At 40.6% G+C, this 21780-nt stretch overlaps 1 protein-coding gene across 10 annotated transcripts in view; it reads left to right on the top strand.

Moving 5' to 3' along the window:
• Positions 1–21780, top strand: part of CSMD2 (CUB and Sushi multiple domains 2) — a 610060-nt gene that overhangs the window by 555983 nt on the left and 32297 nt on the right. For 9 of the 10 annotated variants that reach the window (XM_045476609.1, XM_045476606.1, XM_045476605.1 and 6 more), the window contains 3 exons: positions 1864–2052; positions 15254–15427; positions 19886–20068. In XM_045476609.1, coding sequence (XP_045332565.1) covers positions 1864–2052; positions 15254–15427; positions 19886–20068 — 546 coding nt within the window. Of the gene's footprint in view, positions 1–1863; positions 2053–15253; positions 15428–19885; positions 20074–21780 lie in introns of all 10 variants that reach the window. The other variant, XM_045476613.1, reaches the window with a different exon arrangement.

Genomic DNA, 21780 nt, shown 5'->3' with positions numbered 1-21780 from the left:
CTTAGAAGTCATGGCCTCCAGTCCTGCTCCCACCAGCCCATTGTCTACCCTGACAGAGTGGCCAATCTAAAATGCAAATCTGATCAAGCCATTCCCTGTTTGAAATGCCTTCCCAGACTTCCCAATGCCCTTACAATGGCACTGTCCTCTGCCTCAGCCTCACCTCTGCACTGGGCCCTGGCCACACTGAACTTCTTCCTTACACGTGCCCTGTGCTCACTCGTCCCCAGGGCACTCCCACACAGTCTCCTCAAATGCGTTCTTCTCCATCCTGCTTTGTCTGGATGACTTTCACCCAACCATCAAGAACCAGCTTAGGGGCGCCTGGGTGGCTCAGTCGGTTAAGCGTCCGACTTCAGCTCAGGTCATGATCTCACGGTACATGAGTTCAAGCCCTGCATCGGGCTCTGTGCTGTCAGTTCAGAGCCTGGAGCTTGCTTCAGATTCTGTGTCTCCCTCTGTCTATGCCCCTTCCCCACTCGCACTCTCTCTCTATCAAAAAATGAATAAATGTTTTAAAAAATTAAAAAAAAAAAAGAACCAGCTTAAATGTCACCTTTTCTTGGAAGCCTTTCCTGCTCCACCTCCTACCCTGGGCTAGATGCACTGCTTTGTGCTTCTAGAACATTCTCTGCTACCCCTATCAGAGCACTTATCAAACAAAATAATTGCTTGTTTGTCCTTTTCTCTCTAGACCAACAGTTCCCAACTGGGGATGATTTTATCCATCCTCTGCCGCAACAGGGGACAGATATCTAGAGATATTTTTCATTGTCACACGTGGAGGGTTTCTATTGGCATCTAGTGGGTAGAGACCAAGGATGCTATTGAACATCCTACAATACATAGTTCTGCCCCCACAACAAAGAATTAGCAGCCAAAATGTCCACAATGCCAAGGTGGAGAAATTCTACTGTCAATTGAAAATTCTGTGTTATCTTTACTGCCCAGCACACTGCTTGGCATTCGATATATGGCAATAAATAGTGAGAATCAATGCATGTTATGTATTTATTTTGTGATGCCAGCCTCTCTGAGCCTCAGAGAAGTTCGTCAAAGATAGAAATATCTTACATTTTAAAAATTTATCAAAGATTTTTAAAAAAAATACCTATCCTGGGATGCCTGGGTGGCTCAGTGGGTTAAGTGTCCAACTCTTGATTTCAGTTCAGGTCATGATCTTACAGTTCTTGAGATCAAGCCCCATGTAGAGCTCTGCACTGACAGCACAGAGCCTGTCTGGGATCCTCTCTCTCTCTCTCATTCTGTCCCTGCCCTTCCCCGGCTCCTGCGTGGTCTCTGTCTCTCTCAAAATAAATAAACTTTAAATAAATAAATAAATAAATAAAAATTTAAAAAGTGGTTAAAACACTTTCCAAAAAAGACCAACCCCTGTTGCAGTCAGCTCAGCTGCATCTGTTCTACAACGATCAGCAGCCTTGCTGCACCAGGGATAGGGCACCCAGAGACAAGGGAGTCATGCCCTCAGGGGACTCATGTATTCAAACAACTCACCATCTAGGCTGATAAGGTCAGCAGTAGAGGTTCGTGCAAGGGAACACTGCCAGGGCAGAGGTTAACCAGTCTGGGAGGAGGTGGGAAGGCTTCTCCAGAGAGGTGAGTTTAGCAAGACGTGGAAGAATGAATCCCTTAACCAGGCTATCAAAGTCAGTGATCAGGAAGTATAGCAGCCTGAGGACCAGCTCACCCTCCCAGGCAGGATCGGCTTCGTGCTCCCAATTTGTCTGGACATTTTGCCATACTGGGAATGCATGCCTGTTTGGACATGTGAATTCCCGTTTAGAAGCATAAGACAATCTTTGCATCCTGGTTTCTGTGTCTAATTGTCCCCTTTCATTACAGTCATCAACTGCACCGATCCTGGGCACCAAGAAAACAGCCTGCGTCAAGTCCATGCCAGCGGCCCGCACAGGTTCAGCTACGGCACCACTGTGTCTTACCAGTGCAACCACGGCTTCTACCTCCTGGGCACCCCGGTGCTCAGCTGCCAGGGAGATGGCACATGGGACCGTCCCCGCCCCCAGTGTCTCTGTAAGTAGATGTCATCGACTCAAAGTGATCACCCGTGCAGACTGACGGGATGGCCCATGTCCAAGTACATGTCCTCCTCGTGCGTGTGTGTGTGTTACATCACAATGACAGTCACTCTGTCTGCATCTTAGGCCCTGTTGGGTTAGTTTCACACCAACTTATGCACTCTCTCTCTTCCTAGCTAGAGGACTTTCCTCTTTCTCTTTCCTCTTTGCTGCACTGCTATCCTCTTTAGCCCTCAGGGCACTCTGCCTTCACAACAGACTGCCTGGCATGACACTGTCTCAAACCTTACCCCTTCCTTGCTTTTCCAGAAAAATAACACATGAACCCCTTTCTTTTGAAGGACTGAAGCAGAAATGCCACAGACTCTGGAGGCAGATTGACTGAGATGTGAATTCTGGCTTTGCCCCTAAACAAGCTGTTTGGTTTGACAAAAGTCTATTAAGCTTTCAAGCCTCCATTTCTTCATCTATAAAAATGACCCTAATACTTATAGAGTTATTAAAGGGTTAAATTAGAAAAGCACGGGGCACCTGGGTGGCTCAGTCAGTTGAGCATCAGACTCTTGATTTCAGCCTAGATCATGATCTCATGGTTGTGGGAATGAGCTCAACATCAGGCTCCACACTGGGCATGGAGCCTGCTTAGGATTCTCTCTCTCTCTCTCTCTCTCTCTCTCTCTTTCTCTCTCTCTCTGTCTCTGCCCCTCCCCCCGCTCATGCTTTCACTCTCTCTAAAAAAAAAGAAAAATAGAAAAGCCATAAAAAGTGCCTAGTATAGTATCTGTTACATCTCCATCAACAATGACTGCATAATTATTATTAGAAAAAAATATATGGGAACAACATACTAAAAATGGTGGGAGAGAGAGGGGAGGTGCTCAGAACCCTGATACTCGGTTACTAACCTCACACATCCACATGAGGAAACTGTCCCTTGACCTCCTGCTCTCTCCTCTCATTCCTGCAGGTGAATCTCCACTACCCCTATATCCCTGGGAACCATTAATCTACCTTCTATCTAAATATTTGCCTATTCCGGGCATTCCATATAAATATACATGTGGCCTTGTGTGTGTGGCTCCTTCCTCTTACCTTAAGGTTTTCAAAGGTCATCCATGTTGTAACACGTATCAGTGCTTCATTCTTTTTTATGGCCAAATACCATTCTAGTGTATGGATATACTACAGTTATTTATCCATTCATCCGTTGATGGACATTGGAGTTCTTTCCACTTTTGAGCTATTATGAATAATATTGCTGCACACATTTATGCCTGGGTCTTTGTGTGAACATATGTTGTCAGTTCTTTGGGGCATATACCTAAGAGTGGAATTGCTGGGCCAATTATATAGTAACTCCATGTTTAACTTTTTGAGGTTAACTGTTTTCCCAAGTGACCGCACCATCTTACATCCCCACCAGCAGGGTACGAAGGTTCCAATTTCTCTACACCCTCACCTCCACTTGTTATGTCCATCTTTTTCATTATAGCCATGCTAGTGGGTATTAAAGTGGAATATCATTGTGGTTTTGATTTGCATCTCCCTAATGACTAATGATGTTGAGCATCTTTTTATGTGCTTCTTGGCCATTTGTATCTCTTCGTTAGAGAAACTTCTACTTAAGTTCTTTACCCACTTTTAAATCAGATTGTTTGTCTTTGTATTACTGAGTTTTAGCAGTTCTATATATATTCTGGATACTATACCCCTATCAGATGTATCATTTGCAAACTTCTCCCTTTCTGTGGATTATCTTCTTACTTCTGGATAATGTCCTCCAGTGCATGAAAATTTTTAGTTTTAATGAAATCCAACTTATGTATTTTTTTTTCTTTTGTTACTTGTGCTTTTGGTGGTATATTTAAGAAACCATTGCTTAATCCAATGTAATATAATAGTTCAAGATCATAACATCTGTGAATAGATATAGTTTTATTTCTTCCTTTCCAATCTGGATGCCTTTTATTTCTTTTTCTTACTTAATTGCCCTAGCAAGAATTTCCAAGACAATGTTGAACAGAAGTGGCAAAACAGGCATCCTTCCCTTGTTCCTAGTCTTTGGAGAAAAGCTTTCAGTTTTTCACCATTAAGTATAATGTTAGCTGTAAAGTTTATGTAAATTCCCTTTAGGGGTGAGGAATTTCCCTTCTACTCTTAGTGAGGAATCCCTTCTACTCCTAGTTTATTGAAAATTTTTAGCGTGAAACAGTGTTGGATTTTGTCAAATGGTTTTTCTGCATCTATTGAGATTTCCCCTCTTCATTGTATTAATATGGTATATGACACTGATTGATTTTCAGATGTTGAACTACTCTTGTGTTCCAAAAACAAATCACACTTGGCCATAGTATAATACTTTTAATATGCTGCTGGATTTGGTTTACTAATATTTTGTTGAGGATTTTTGCAGCTATGTTCATAAGGGATATTGGCCTATAGTTTCCTTTCTTTGCGATGTCTTTGGTTCTAGGATCAGAGTGATGTTGGCTTCATAAAGTGAGTCAGGAAACGTCCTTCTCCTTATGTTTTCAGAAATAGAAAGATTAGTGCTATTTCTTCTTTAAAAATTTGATATAATTCAGCAGTGAAATCATCTAGTCCTGGGCTTTTCTTTGAAAGTTTTTTGATTATTGTTTGATTCCATTTATTTGCTATAACTCTATTCAGATATTCCATTTCTTCTTCAGTAAGTTTTGGTAGTTTGTGAACATTTAAGAATTTGTCCATTTCTGGAGCGCCTGGGTGGCTTAGTCAGTTAAACATCTGACTTTGGCTCGGGTCACGATCTCATGGTCTGTGGGTTCAAGCCCTGCGTCAGGCTCTGTGCTGACAGCTCACAGCCTGGAGCCTGCTTAGGATTCTTTCCTCTTTCCTCTTTCTCTCTCTGTTCTTACCCTGCTCAAACTCTGTCTGTCTCTCAAAAAAATAAAATAAATTAAAAAAAAAAAAGAATTTGTCCATTTCATCTGAATTATCTGATTTGTTTGCATACGATTGTTCATGTTCATAGCTTTCGTTTTTTTCCTCTATTTTCTATTTCATTTATCTCTGCTACTGTCTTTATTATTTCCTTTCTTCTGTTTGCTCTCAGTTTAATTTGCTTGTCTTTTTCTACTTTATTAAGGGGAAAGGTTGGTTTGTTGGTTTGAGATCTCTTCTTTTTAATGTAGGCATTTGCAGTTATAAATTTCTCTCTGAACACTGCTATCACTACATCTCATGAGTTTTGGTATGTTCTGTTTTCATTTTTGTTCACCTCAAAGTATTTTCTAATTATTCTTCTGATTTCTTCTTTGACTTATTGGTTATTTAGGAGTGGTTTTTTAATTTCCATATGTTTGTAAATTTTTCAAATTTCCTTCCATTCTTGATCTTTAATTTCATCACATTGTAGTTGGAGAACATACTTCGTATGATTTCAATCTTTTTAAATTTATGGAGACTTATTTTATAGCTTCACACCTGGTCTAACCTAGAGAACATTTCATGTGCACTTGAAAAGAGCATTTATTCTGCTGTTACTACAGGGAGTGTTCTCTAGATGACTGTGAGGTCTAGTTGGTTTATAGTGTTGGTCACCATATTTCCTTGTAGATCTTTGTCTTGTTCTATGGGGTGGTGAAATCTCATACTATTATTGTTGACTTATCTATTTCTCCTTTCAATTCTGTTATTTTTTGTTTCATGTATTTGGAATCTCTGTTAGGTGCATATATGTTTATAATTTTATCTTATTGATGGATTGATCCTTTTATCAATATAAAATTTTCTGTGTCCTTCCTGTGTTTAATGACAATTTTTGCCTCAGAGTCTATCCTATCTGATAATATCAGATAGCTGGTCTGGATAGCCATACCCGCCTCTGTTTAGTCTCTGTATGTACAGTATATGTTTTCCCATCTTTTACTCTCAGTCCATTTGCATCTTTGAGTCTAAAGGATGTCTCTTTTAGACAGCATGTAGTTGGATCATGTTTTTTATTCATTTGCTAATATCTGCCTTTTATGTATTTAATCAACATTTAGTGTAATTATTGATAAGGTAGGCTTTATATCACCCATTTTGCTATTTGTTTCCTATGTATCTTATGGTGTGTTTTTTGGCTTTTGAGTTTGGAGAGGTTTTTTGGTTCTTTGTTCTATTGCTGTTTTATTTTGCATTAAATAGATCTTTTCTAATTTAACATTTTAATTTCTTTGTTATTCACTGTGCGTTTCTTAAGTCATTTTCTTAGTGGTTACTCTGGAAATTACAATTAACATCTTAACTTATAACAACATAGTTTGTAATAACACTAACTTAATTTCAGTTGTATGCAGAAGATTTGCTCCTACAAAGCTCCCTTACCTCCCTCTCCTTTGTGCTGTTATTGTTATACAAATTACACCTTTAGACATTGTATGCTTATCAATACATATTTCCAATTATTGCTTCATGCCATTTCTCAGAAGAAGAAAGATTACAGACAAACAAAAAAAACACTTATTCTGCAGTTTATATTTACCTATGTAGTTACTTTTACCTGTTTTAGGATTTTTTTAGTTCTTCCTGTGACTTCAGTCCTTTCATTTCAGTCTGAAAGACTTCCTGTAGAATTTCTTTATAATTTAGAATTTCATTCTAGGTTTGCTAGTGATGCATTCTCATACTCAGTGTTTGTTCATCCAGAAATTTGTTAATTCCACTTCATGTTTGAAGGATAGTTTTGCTAGCTATAGAATTCTTGGTTGAAAGTATTTTTTTATCACTTTAAACATGTCATATTACTGATATATTTAGGCTTAAATCTACCATCTTATTTTGTGTTTTTTGTTTGCCCTACTCAGTTTCTTTTTTCTCTTTTTTTTTATCAGATTAACAAGTTTTATAACTCCATTTTTTCTTCTTTACTAGTAAGTAAGTTATACACTCTACATTTTAATGGCTATGTTAGAAATTATAACAGGAACAACTTCACTTACCAAAGTCTAAAGTTAATCTTTCTCTCTTCTTCCTATATCATACAAGAACATTAGGACTCTTTAACTCCATATGTTTTTCTGACTTTTACATTATTGTTTTCTTATATATTAATTGTGCCTTGTTTTTTATTTATTTTTTGTGCCTTGTTTTTTAAAACCCACAATGTATTATTGTTGTTGTCCTGTGCAATTATTGTTTACTCAGATTTAGCCACATATTTGCCACTTTCTTTGCTTTTCATTTCTTCTTATACCTTGTCCTTCCTCGTGGGATCATTTTCCCACTATTTGAAGAACATTCATTAGAATCTTACTTAATGAAGATATGCTGGTGGCAAATACTGTCAGTTTTTGTTTGTCTATAATACATTTATTTGTCCCTCATTTTTGAAAGATATTTCTGGTAGGTTTAGAAATCCAAGCTGGTAGCTATTTTCTTTAAGCCCATTAAAGAAATTTCTCTAATACCTTCTGACCTCTTTTATTGCTACAGAGAAATCAGCTATCAGTCTTTCACTCCTTTGAAAAGTCTGTCTCTGTCTTTGGTGTTCTGCATTTTCCCTAGTTATTAAATGATAATTTAGCTGGATCAAAGTCCACATTGACACATTTCCCTTGGTGCACTCTGCTGGCATTTATTATTAATGAGAAGTCTGCTTTCAATCTAATCATTGTACTTTTTAGGTAGCCTTATTATTTTTTTACCTCACTGACTTTAAGATCCTTTCTGTCTTGTTGGCATTCTGAATTTGTTTACACTGTGTTTAGATATTTTATTTATCCTTCTTAGGATTCATTAGGCTTCCTAGATATTTTTTGACATCTGGGGAGTTCTCAGCTATCAGTTCTATATTGTCACCCCTCATTCTCTTCTTTCACTACTTCTGGGTCTCCAAATTAGACCTTCTTGTGTGATTCTCTGTGTCTGAAATTCTCATTCATATTGTTGATCTCTGATAGATTTCCCCAGGTCTCTCCACGTTAGTCATTTACACTAATATTATCGTTTTTTTTAGGTTGAACTAATTTAAAGTTGAGCTAAAATTCTGTTCTGGATAATCAACTATCACTGGGCTTGGTGGGCTTTCCCCGTCTACCTATAAACCTAAGGAAACTTCACTACCTATAAGATCCCAAGTGACTTTAAGTGAAACTATTTTCACTGATATTGCATGATTATCATGACATTATATTAGTGGGCTAACTAAATTTTTACTTCTGGAAGACCAAGTTGCCTGTGAATAGGCTTGTGGAAAATTGTAGAGTACCTTATATATCCCCTAATCAACCCAGTCAATGAAAATCAATGGTTCCTTCCAGGTTAAGGCAAACTGTTTTAATTGGCATGGATGTGCAGGGACCAAGGAAAATGCATGATCCGGGTCTATAGCATATGCTACTTCCCTGATAAAGTGCTTTAGAAAACAGTGGAAGTGCCAGAGGCTGGCCAGCCATTACTACAACTTTCATACAACTTTCAACCCACATGGTGTCCTTCTGCTGTAGGACCTAGCGTAGTCTATTAATTGCTGATTTGTATTATTGTCTTTGCTGAATTACAATTTATGCTTTTTTCTCAATCCCCTGTTATATGTGTATTCTGTGTAATGCAAGAAAATTTGCTACTATTAGCAGTGCTAAATATCTGTCTTACCAATTTTTATGTACACATTTAAACTTACTTGCAGCTAGGGAAAAAAATAAAAATAAACTTATTTGCAGTTAGAAACTAAACAGCCACTGCAGTGTATCCCATTTGGACACGGGCATGAACATTGAAAACATTTTTAAATGCTTTTATATTTGACAAACTGAGAAATACAAGAGCTGTTATTCACCTTCTCTTTTGTTCTTCACCTCCCCGATTTGAATGCAAATATACAGTGAATATAAGTTGTTCCTCTTTATTATCTTACATCCTTTCTTGATTTTCCTTACCCACAGCAGCTGAATGGTATTGACAGTGCTTTATTTTTTGTCACATTTTTATGGTTGACTTTTTCCTCCTTTAAAAGAATAAACCACAGGAAAGGAATAAAACAATAGAGTATATTCTGGTTACTAATTTTACAGATACCCAAGTAGCCTATATCAAGCCAATGACAAAAAAAATAATATCAGGCATTGCCTATACTGTTTCAGAGATTATATTAGATATTACCATAATTTAACACTGTCCTCAAATTAGCCAAAGAAATATTTTAAAGCCAAATAAGAACATCAGAAAAACAGCCAGCCAACTGCAATCACAGAAATCATTAGGAATAGCCAACGTATATGTGTTCATCAATAAACATGAGCAAAAATGTTCTTATCAGTGTTATTCATAAAAGCCCCAAATGGGAAACAACCCAAATGTCTATCAACAAGAAATGGATGAAAAAATACAGTATATTCACGCAGTGATAGAGCAGTCAGCCTTGAAGATGGTCCCAATGACCCCCACCTGCTGGTGTTCTTGCCTTTGCATAATATCCTCCTACACTGTACCAGGGTTAGTCTGTGTCAACTGGTGGTGTGTGACTCACAAAGCTATATCATAAAAGACATTTCTATCTCCAACTTGCTCTCTTGGATCAGTCACTCTCAGGGGAAGCCAGTCAAGCCTTCAGATGACTGCAGCCACAGCCAACATCTTATGTACAAACTCATGGAGAATCTTGAGCCAGAACCATCCAGCTAAGCCCCTCCTAAATTCCTGACCCACAGAAACCATGAGCGATAGTAAATGTTTATTGGAGCAATTTGTTACACAGCAAATAATACAAATGGTATATAGCAGGGATTAGCAAACTTGGCTCATGGACCAAATCCAACCTGTGGCTAAGACATAAGAATTTTTTTTTTTTTAGAGCAATGTGGAAAAAAACAAGAAACAAAGAAGAGTATGCAACAGAGACTATGTGTAGTCCTCAAAGCCTAAGATATTTACTCTCCAGCCTCTTACAGAAAAAGTTTGCTAACTCCTGGTATATTGCAGTGATAATGAAAGACGTACTGCTAAACATAGCATCGATGAATATCACAGACATAATGTTTAGTAAAAGAAGCCAAATACAAAAGAATATATACCATATGATTCCACTTATAAATTCCACTTATAAATTCAAAAATAGGCAAGCTAAATAATGGTGTATGAAGTCAAGATGGTGGCTTACTTTGGGGAGGAGGAGGTAGATAGAAGGCATGAAGGAGCTTCTGAGGTGCTGGTGATATTCCATTTCCTGATATGAATGGTGGTTACCTGGGTGTATTTGCTTTGTGACAATTCACTAACCTATATGCTTATGCTTACTGTGTTTTTCTTTTATGTATGTATGTTTTATTTCCATTTAAAATGGGTTTATTTGAAAAATCATTAGAGAGTTTAAATTGGACAATTTCTAGAAATCCAGAAATTTCTAATAAACTGTCATAAAATCATTTAAATTATAACTAGAGACTCCATTCCTTGCAGAAGGACAGAATGCATTCATAGTATTAAAATAGTATTGCAGAAATATGGCCTTTTGTAGCAACAAGGATGGAACTACAGAGTGTTATGCTAAGTGAAATAAGTCATGCAAAGAAAGACAGATACCATATGTTTTCACTCTTATGTGGATCCTGAGAAACTTACCAGAAGAACATGGGGGAGGGGAAGGAAAAGAAAAAAGGTTAGAGAGGGAGGGAGCCAAAACATAAGAGACTCTTAAAAACTGAGAACAAACTGAGGGTTGATGGGGGGTGGGAGGGCGGGGAGAGTGGGTAATGGGTATTGAGGAGGGCACCTGTTGGAATGAGCACTGGGTGTTGTATGGAAACCAATTTGACAATAAATTTCATATTTAAAAGATAATAAATAAAACAAAATAAAATAAAATAAAATAAAATAAAAATAGTATTGCAGAAGAGAGCTAATTATGGTACTTAAGAATGTGACCTCTGGAGTCAATTTGCCTGGTTTTAAGAACTAATTCTACCATTGAATAGGTCTGTGACTTTGGGCAAGTTATTTTTCTTCCCCATGCCTCATTTTCCTCATCAGTGAGATTGAGATTAAAATAGTGCCTACCTTATAGGACTATCTTAAGGATAAATAGATATATCAGTTATGTATTGCTGTGTAACAAACATCTCAAAACTTAGTGCCTTCAAATACCAAATGTTTGTATTTTCTTACAGTGATATAAGTCTAGAATTCAAGGCTTAGCAGGTGGATTAGTCAGAGTTCTCCAGAGAAATAGAACCAGTAAGCAATGGGAGATTATACAGATACAGATACAGGTTTAAGGGGGTGTAGATAGATCTATGTTTTTATCTATTGTTTCACACAATTATGGAGGCTAAGAAGTCTCAAGATCTGCATTTGGCAAACTAGAGACCCAGGAGAGCAGACAGTAGTCAGAGTTTGAAAGCCCAAGAAGCAGGAGAGCCAATAGTATAAATTTTAGTCCAAGCCTGAGTCCAAAGATAGGCAAAGACTGATGTCCCAGCTCAAAGACAGACAGAAAAAGAGAATTCTCTCTTACTCTGCCTTTTTGTTCTATTCAGGCCTTCAAGAGCTTGGTATCAAAGAGGGCACTTGTGATAAGCACTGGGTATTATATGTAAGTGATGAACCACTAAATTCTACCTCCTGAAACTAATATTACACTGTATGTTAACTAGAATTTAAATAAAAACTTGAAACATAAAAAAAGAGATAGATTGGATGAGGCCCACTCACAAATGGGGAGGGCTGTCTGCTTTACTCAGTGTGCCTATTCAAATGTTAATCTCATTCAAACCCCCTCTCAGAATAATGTTTGGCAAAATATCTGAGCATCATGTGGCCCAGTCAATTTCACACAATGACATAAAATGAACCATCACAGCAGGGTTGGCTCATCTGTGCCCCACTGGCTCAATTAGGACCAGAGAGTCCAAGATGGCCTCACCTACATCTTTGGGCTTTGTGCCGACTCTTCTCCTCCCTGTGGCCTCTGTCCATGTGGCTACTCTCTCTAGCAGGATGGTTTAGTTTTCTTTGCTTGGAGCCTGAATTTTTAGAGCAAAAGAGGAAGCTATAAGATTTTGATTCAAGGGCAGAGGAAATAATAGGTATAAGTGGGAGGAGTAGGATGCATGCACAGGGAAGGAAAAAAATTGTTGGTGGCCATCTTTGCAGACAGTGTGCCACAGCCAGCCTTTGGCCACCACGATTCGTATTCTTCCCACACGCAATATACAGCCCCTACCCTCAAGACTTCCAAAGTCATATCCATTTAATTATAATTTAATATATAATCCACAATTATATATTGTGTAACAAATCACCCCAAAGTGTAGCAGCTTAATGCAACAACCATTGTATCGCTTCTGGTTGGCAATTCAAGCAGAGTTTACTGGAGACAGCACATCTAGCTACTGAGGCTCAACTAGACCTAAAGATCCAAGATGGAAACTTGTCAGGAAACATGGTCCCAGCTGTCACCTGGGGCATTGTGGTTGTTCTCCACATGGCCCCTGTCTCCATGTAATTTTTTATCATTCAGTAGTGTAAGCCAGACTTCCTTACATCATGGCAGCTGTATTCCAAGAAAATGAAGGCAGAAGCTGCCAGTCCTCCTAATCCACAATATCATTTCTACCACATTCCAGTGGCCAAAGCAAGTCACAGGCCATCCCAGATTCACGGGGAGGGGAAATAGACTCCATGCCTGATGGAAGGAATTTTAAGCAGTAGTCTCGGCAGATAATCTATAGACTGGGGCACCTGGGTGACTCAGTCGGTTAAGCATCCAACCTCAGCTCAGGTCATGATCCCACAGTTTCTGGGTTCAAACCCCATGTTGGGCTCTATGCTGATAGCTCAGAGCCTGAGTCTGCTTTGGATTCTGTGTCTCCCTCTCTCTTTGCCCATCCCCTGCTCATTCTCTCTCTCTCTCTCTCTCTCTCTCTCTCTCTCTCTCTCTCTCAAAAGTAAACACTAGATAGATAGATAGATAGATATGTAGATAAATAGATCATAGGCACTTAGAATAGGACTTGAAACACACCAAGACCACAGCAAGAAATAAAGATACCCATGACCTATTCATGCCATCCCTGTGTATGGCCAAAATTCCATCATCAGGGACGTCACTGGCCCAACTCACATTTTATCCCTTTGGTCACCTGTCTGGTTCATCATATATGCTGTGACCTATGCCCTTTTTGGGTACAAGCAATGACTACAAGGATCTCCTACCCTACCACAAAGTTTAGTCCATCCGAGTCATTGTCATCTCTTCTTGAACTACTGCAGCAGCTCCCTCTTTCTTGCCACACACTGGAATGTTTCCTACATTATAGCCGGAATGAACTTGTTAAAGTATAAGTCAAATCACATCACTCCAGTGGTGTCCCATCATGCTTATAATAAAATCTAAATTCTATGCGATGATCTGGTTCCTAGCAACCTCTCCAAACATGTCCTCCATTCTTTCTTTGCTCAGTTCATTCTGCATCTCTGGCTTTCTTGCTGTTCCTCAAAAACACTAAGCTCATTGTGCTGCTGGGCCTTTACCCCTGATGTTCCTTCCCTCAGAATACTCTTCCCACATATCTTGCATGACAGACCTCTTTAGATCATTCAAATCACTGTTCAAATGACACTTCCTCAGAGAGATCTTCCTTGATCACCTTACTCAAAAATAGCACTCAGTCTACCCCTGAATATCTTTTTCCTGATGGAGCTTTGTTTCTCTTCATAACACCCCTAGAATTGCATATTTAATTATTTGTAGTCTCTTTTTTCCACTAGAATATAATTTCCATGAGAGCATAGAAATTCTTCTCCCAAACACATAAAATAGAGCCTAACGCATAATAGGCACTCAATAAATATGTGTTGAGTAAATGAAAGAACCTAGTATCAACTTATGGCAAGACCAATGGGAAGCAAACCCAGTGACATTGACAGCATTGCCCTGCCCTGTCCTGTACATCTCAATTCTGGTATTCTAATCTTTCTTTTTTAATTGAGGTATAATTGACATACAACATAATATTAGTTTTGGGTATACAACATAATGATTTGATACTTGTATACATTTGTGAAGTGATCACCACAGTAGGTCTAATAAACATCCCTCACCATACATAGCTATAGAATTTTGTTTCCTGTGAGAACTTTTAAGGTCTAGTTCCTTAGCAACTTTCAAATATTCAATACAGTATCATTAACCATAGTCACTATGCTGGACATTACATCCTATGACTTATTTATGTTATAACTGGAAGTTTGTACCTTTTGACCTCCTTCACCCATTTGGCCCGCCTCCTACCCGCTGCCTCTGGCAACCACCAATCTATCCTCTGTATCTAAAAGCTCCATTGTTTGGGGGTTTTTTTAGATTCCACATATAAGTGAGATCATATGGTAATTGTCTTTCCCCGGCTGACTTATTTCACTTAGTATAATGCCCTTGCAGTCCATTAATGTTGCCACAAATGACAAGTTTCATTCTTTTTATGGCTATATAATATTCTGTTGTATCTATACACGACATCTTTATCCATTCATTTGTCAGTAGACAGGTTGCTTCCATATTTTGGCTATTGTAAATAATGCGGCAGTGAACATGGGGTGCATGTATCTTTTCAGGCTAGTGTTTTCATTTTCTTCAGATAATCTGGTATTCTAATCTTATCACTGGTGTTCAGTTACAATTTGATGTCTCAGGAGAGGGAGCTTGCAGACCGAAGGGGACAAATTGGAGACAATTGATGTGGGCATCTGTAAGATGCAGTTGGAAAAGGACTAGAACTGGCCCTTATTCTGGAAACTATAGCCAATGCAGACAGTCGTAGGGTGACAGATCATCTGTTCTGTCTTATGTTTACTATGTGTGCCACCCTGCTGCCAGAGACACCTTGGGTATGTCCTGCGGCAGTGAGGAAATAGAGAGTGGTGAGCACAAGAGGCAAAGAAGAAAGGAAATATATTATTGCATACCTGCTACATGCTGAGCAGTCTCCCACCTATTATCTTATTCAATTCATAAAAAAACAGTATTACTCTTCATTTCACAGATATGGAAAATGTATGGCAAGTTGAGTAGGCATTGTCTGCTGATGCCAGGTAGGTGTGCCAGCAGGAAGCAAACTTCAATAGATACCCAAGGTTTCTCTTCTTCTCTGCCTGTCGCTACAGAAAGCCTAACATGTTTCCTATGATGATGATCCATCCCTGTGCAGAGTTGCTGACATATTTGCTCTTCCCCACAGTGGTGTCCTGCGGCCATCCGGGCTCCCCACCCCATGCCCAGATGTCCGGGGACAGCTATACTGTCGGAGCAGTCGTGCGTTACAGTTGCACCGGCAAGAGGACTCTGCTCGGAAATGCCACCCGTATGTGTGGGCTGGATGGACACTGGACTGGCTCCCTCCCCCACTGCTCAGGTAAGGAGCCTGGCATGAGGGAGGAGGGTCCCATGGAACACTTGGCTGGTGGGAGATGGATGAGTTCCCAAGGTGTGAGTGTGACAGATGGACAGGAGGGAAGCCAACCTTTTGGACCCCCATCTTAACCTTCATAGGCAGAGAGCACAGCTATGAGAGGTCCCAACCAGACTTCAGCCTTTGGTGGTCTGAGCCCAGCTTCATCCCCTTGGTCCACTCTGGCCAAACCCATACAGCCAAGAGATTACAAAACTAGGGAGGATGCAAGCTTGTGAGGTCCCCCTGTGGCCAGAATCCTGTCCAGACATTTGTTGCCATAGGTTTCTGGGAAGAGTTCAAGCCTCCCTGTTGCTGGGCCCAGATCCAAATCCACTCCTATGTTCTTTCTTTCCCTGTTTGGGACTCCAAAGCCCCAGCCTGCTTCCCTTACTTTCTTACCACTGCCTCTCCAACATGTCTTATGTCAAGGCTGCCTAGTGGGATACAGGTCTCCACTACTGCCCTCACACACCAATCTCAGACTTTTTCTATTAATAAATTTGTTTTACTATTAATCTCTATAGGGACACTGACATGTTTTCCGAAGAGCAAATGTAAGAAACTGCCATAGCTCTTATATCCATATTATCCAAACCAGAAGTTTATCTGTAATGTCTTACCAGAACAAAATATTTGAAATTGAATTGTCTCACCAATGACAGAAATTACCAAGCAAAAAAATAGCACCCCTGATCTTGGTCTCCTTTCAGATGAGCCTTCCTGGCCCTCAAAGGGATCTCATAAAGAATCACCCCCAAGAAGGTAGTTCCTCATATAGCTTTTTGTTCCCCTAGGAAGCCCCCTTGAAGCCCCTATCCCTTCCCATGCCAGACCCCCTCTAGTGGTAAGAATCCCAACCTTCTGTTGTTGACGCCTTCTCCTTGATTTGGGACCTCATCCACAAGGCATGTAGCTATTCTTGCATTTTGAGGTCCTAGATGATCCTGTCTCCCAAAATTTAGGGCACTGCCAGAATATTGAACCAGATATTGGTTAGGTCTTCCCAGAAAGAAGAACTTCCTGAATAATGACTACTGTTTCAAAGGGCTGCTGGCTGCCCAGGACAATCTCAGACCTATCACTTATATTACCACCCAGGACTTTGGCCCCTCACTTTTATTAATCTCATTAATCATCCACTTCATGAACTGGGAAGGACTATGTATCAGCCACAGAGACTCCTTTAGCCCAGACTAGTGGAAAGCCTGTTAACCCATTCTGTTTGTACTTCTGGTGAAAGTGACTTGGGGAAGATAGCATGGAAAAGACAGAGTCATGTAAATTGAATCCTCCTGAGTTATCCATAGAGCAAGTTCCAGGAGGAAAAGGAATTCCAAAGAGGAAAGACAGGCATTTCCCATCCATATGCCTGCCCAAGCATGCATTTGCACCAGTCCATTCTGTGAATTGTCCCTTTGCATAAAGTTCCTCCCTCTAGACACTTCTCTAGGATATTGGGCCAATGGTGTTCTTAAAGCCAATTTTATCTATCTTGGGGATATTTTTTCTCCATGGGAAAGGGAAGTACAGAGTACAGGAGAAAGAAGCCAGAAAGAAAACCTTGAGCCTCTACTGTCTGTTAGCAGGGGTAACCCAAACATACAGCCATTCTCCTGGCCCAAGGCATGGAATCCAGAATCTTTTCTCCTCAATGTAATTTCCCTTCTCTGGAGTTGTGTTAGCAGATGCTGAAAAATGACCTACTTGAAACAGTAGTGAAACAGTTCTTGTCTAGAAAACCTCCAAACCATTTCAACCCCAATTTCAAAACTTTGTGACTTCCTAAGCATTAGTCCTACATATGAAAGAAAGGGCTCTTCCTTGGCCACATCAAAGGTCAAGGGAGACTAGAAACAAGCTGACTCCCTGGGAACATGAAAAAGTAAGAACCAAGAAAGGAACCATTAGAGGACATGGACCACCCCCCTCTTTAGGGGATGTGTTGCATTCAGTTGTTTGATCCCTGACCTGAATATTCTGAAGAATAGTTCACAGTCACTTCTCCTGTGTATCCATCAAGGATGACAAACACTTTGGAGATGAGAATCATGGGCAGAGTTTTGCTGGAGATCTCTGAGGACAGGATTAGAAGGGATTATAGTAGTGCTAAAGCTTAGGAATGAATAAATCTTAAATGCTTTAGATAAGAAAATGAGAGATGAGAAGAGTAAGTGATTAGGAAGCAATGTTAGATATACATTGGTGAGTATAATATAATTCCTCCCTTCCTGAAATTTATAGATATCATCTTTAGCAATAGCATCTCCTGCCAGTCCTAAGAAATATGCATTCAGAAGTTCAGGGTCAAACTTCTGAGCCTCATTCTGTGTGACCATACACCCAGGTGATACATAACAGGTTATAAGTCCCTGGGCCATCAGGACATGCAGAGATTTCTAGCATTTGAGAAATACATCAGATTGTTCATTGCCCACCTCTGCAATGTCATCATCTTCCTGATATACCTCGTAGAGGGCCAACAGTTACCATCTGCCCTCATGGTACAGTATTCTATCCTAGATTCCTTTCTATCACTGAAACAGAGCCCTAAACACCACAGTGAGGACCATTCTGTCACAATAGGCTCCTGGGGGGCACCTGGGTGGCTCAGTTGGTTAAACATCCAATTCTTGATCTCAGATCAGGTCTTGATCTCAGAGTCGTAAGTTCAAGATCCATTTTGGGCTCCAAACTGGGTGTGGGGCCTACATTAAAAAAAAAAAAAAAAAGAGTGAATGCTTTTGGGATGCCTGGGTGCCTCAGTTGGTTAAGTGTCCGACTCTTGATTTTGCCTCGGGTTATGATCTCATGGTCATTAGATCAAGCCCCACATTGGGTTCCATGCTGGGCATGGAGTCTGCTTAAGATAGATTCTCTCTTTCCCTCTCCCTCTGGCCCTCTCCCATTCACGTGCATGTGCTCTCTCTCCAAAAAAAAAAAAAAGAAAAGAAAAGAAAAAGAATCAGCTCCTAGGACTGGAGAGTTCCATTCTCAGGCCTATTGTTCAGCAGTGCAGCTCCAGCTGAGGTCAGCTAGCCGGTGTGAGAATTAGTGTACTCACCATCAGAACTGCTTTCAAGAGGGCCCAGTACTGCCTGTTGCATGAGCTACACCCTGGAAAAATTCAAAAGAGAAGAAAATCTAGCCAAATGTGGTGGGCCTTCTTTTTCCAAATGTTCGAGTTGAAGGTTGAATGAATCTCCCTTTTTTGGTAGAGAGCAACATGGGATTGTGTAGTATTTTCAAAGTCTGAAACTAAACTAGAAAAGGAAATAATTCCAAGATTGAGAAAAGACATAAATAGTAAATAGTGGGGTATACATGACTTAAATATTTATTTGCTTCAAGAAACTAAATGCTCATTTAGACATTACCATTTGATGCCCACACATGTGGGTTCATGAGGAGAGACATTCCACATCATCTTCTCATAAAGTTGCCATTTATTCCTTAATTTTCCTCTTCCTTCCTCACACTTACCATGGCCTAGTCTGATCTAATGATGTCTCCTATACATCTTCATATTAGGGGTCCTGGCTCCCACAAGCCTAGATCTTGTGGCTTTGTCTCTTGTTCTGTACCATCCTCCACCTCTTGGATCCTTAGCACTCTCTCGGGTGGATCTGTACAATATCAGGACCCAGATAAATGCAGAAATGTAACAGGAGGCAAGGAGCAAAGAAAGAATGGAATGAGATGGTCTAAAACATTTCAACTAGAATTCACCAGTGTTGCATAATTTGTGAATAGGGAATCCTCCCAGGATCCAGATTCAAGCCAGGCTGTTGAGAAGACAAACCTACACTAAGGAGTTTAGACTTTAACCTGAGGGCAACAGGAAGCCAGTGGAGATATTTCAGCAGGAAAAAAAAAAAAGATCAAGTGTTTGGTGGTTGTTCATTGTCTTGGTTTGAGGATAAAGTGGAAGATGGGTTACAGGGAGAGTTTAGGAGATAAGGACATTAGTTGGGAGGCTCTCACAGTAGTTTGGGCAAAAGGACACTGGGCATCTGAGCTAAGATGCTGGAACTGAAAACAGAGAGGGCACAGAATCTGCAGATATTACAGAAAAGAGGTAAAAGGAAGAAGGAGATGCGGTCACCTTGGACCACTGACATTCCACACGGGCACGGGCCAGAGGTCAAAGACCTGATCTCCACCACAGAGCCTTCCATCTACTTTCTTCCCTTGCTGCGTGGTCCCCAGGGACTCACCCATGACCTCAGACCTTTGTAGTATCTGACTTCCGCATAGTAAGATAGGTAGTAATGTAGTAAGTAAGGTCCAAGTAACTGGGGCAAGGCACACAGTCCATCTTCACCCTCCTTATTCCTGGGGTCCAGTATCTTTCTCTCCCGGTTCCCCACTGCCACCTCTTCAATGCTGAAACAATGGGCTTTGTTTGGTTCTGGTCCACAGGAACCAGCATGGGAATCTGTGGTGACCCAGGGATCCCAGCACACGGCATCCGTTTGGGGGATAGCTTTGCCCCAGGCAGTCTGATGCGCTTCAGCTGTGAAGCTGGCCATGCCCTCCGGGGGTCATCTGAGCGGACCTGTCAAGCCAACGGCTCATGGAGCGGCACACAGCCTGAGTGTGGAGGTAATGTATGTGACCATTCTGCTTTTCCCCTTTGCCCAACCCCAGCTGCTCCTCCCCCGTCTTCCTGTTCCCAAGCACCTGCCCTCACACTCGCAGACAAAATACATGGCCCCATTTGCACCCTTGGCCTGGAGGATAATGGTCATCAATAGGTAGTTCTCAGTCCTGCCCATTAGTGATCCAAAGATGAAAAGATTCCCTGAGCTCACCTAAGGAGGGAAGAAACCAGAAGGAACTAAGTTTAGCCTGTTTATCCATTTATTTCCCATTTACCTTTAACAATCACGTGCCAAATACTGTAGTAGGTGCTTGGGACACGACAGTGCCAAGACAGACACACCTCACCCTCTTGGAGTTTAGTTTAAGGAAAGAGATTGTTTAACAAGCACCCAAAGTGCCAAAAGAAATACAAATCTAATTTTTGAAAGACCCTTTAAAGGTAATAGAAGCCCCTCCTGATGTTCCCTGGGGTGGGTCCAGTGGGGAAAATATATTTCTCCACACACTCCTAAATTTCTGAAAATAGCTTTATTTTAAAACCTCTCTCCCCAGAGTCTGACTTTTTGTAGCTGCTCCCTGGATCTCTCTCTGTCTCTCTTTAAAATACAGCCTGCATAGCACTCTCCTAGTTGGGAAGCTGAGTGTAAGGGTATATGACAAAGTGCTGGAAGAGGAAGGAGACCATATGAAATAGTCACCTAGCAAGGGGGGCGGGCAGGGAATAGAATAGGGACGTAGATCATTGCCAGGCAGCACCAAGGGCTCACTTAAGGAAAGAGGCCATTGATTTATTTTTTTTTTTTTACATTTTTATATGAAATTTATTGTCAAGTTGGTTTCTATACAACACCCAGTGCTCATCCCAACAGGTACCCACCTCAATACCTATCACCCACTTTCCCCTCCCTCCCGTCCCCCATCAACCCTCAGTTTATACTCAGTTTTCAAGAGTCTCCTATGGTTTGCCTCCTTCCACCTCTGTAACTTTTATTCCCCTTACCCTCCCCCATGGTCTTCTGTTAAGTTTCTCAGGATCCACATAAGAGTGAAAACATATGGTATCTGTCTTTCTCTGTATGACTTATTTCACTTAGCCTAACACTCTCCAGTTCCATCCACGTTGCTACAAAAGGCCATATTTCATTCTTTCTCATTGCCAAGTAGTATTCCATTGTACATATAAACCACATCTTCTTTATCTATTCATCACTTCTTTATTTTTTTTTCAATATATGAAATTTATTGTCAAATTGGTTTCCATACAACACCCAGTGCTCATCCCAAAAGGTGCCCTCCTCAATACCCATCACCCACCCTCCACTCCCTCCCACCCCCCATCAACCCTCAGTTTGTTCTCAGTTTTTAAGAGTCTGTTATGATTTGGCTCTCTCCCACTCTAACCTCTTTTTTTTTTTTCTTTCCCCTCCTCCATGGGTTTCTGTTAAGTTTCTCAGGATCCACATAAGAGTGAAAACATATGGTATCTGTCTTTCTCTGTATGAGGCCATTGATTTAAAGTGAGAGTAGTCGGCATTGGCCTGTGTTTTTGTTCAGCCACATTTTGCTCCATAGGTGCAGGCACAGGGTAGGTGAAGTGTTAGGTATACAGTCGGGGTTTTATCAGGCAGCTAAGACGCTGGCAGCAAGTGGCCGGAGAGGTGCGGGTATATGCAAGGTGGGGATTATGATGGATCTTGGCTCCTGTGCTGGAT

Source organism: Leopardus geoffroyi, chromosome C1 (assembly GCF_018350155.1).
Source record: "Leopardus geoffroyi isolate Oge1 chromosome C1, O.geoffroyi_Oge1_pat1.0, whole genome shotgun sequence".
In the NCBI taxonomy this organism is placed as follows: Eukaryota; Metazoa; Chordata; class Mammalia; order Carnivora; family Felidae; genus Leopardus; species Leopardus geoffroyi.
This window is presented reverse-complemented; position numbering and strand designations above follow the sequence as displayed.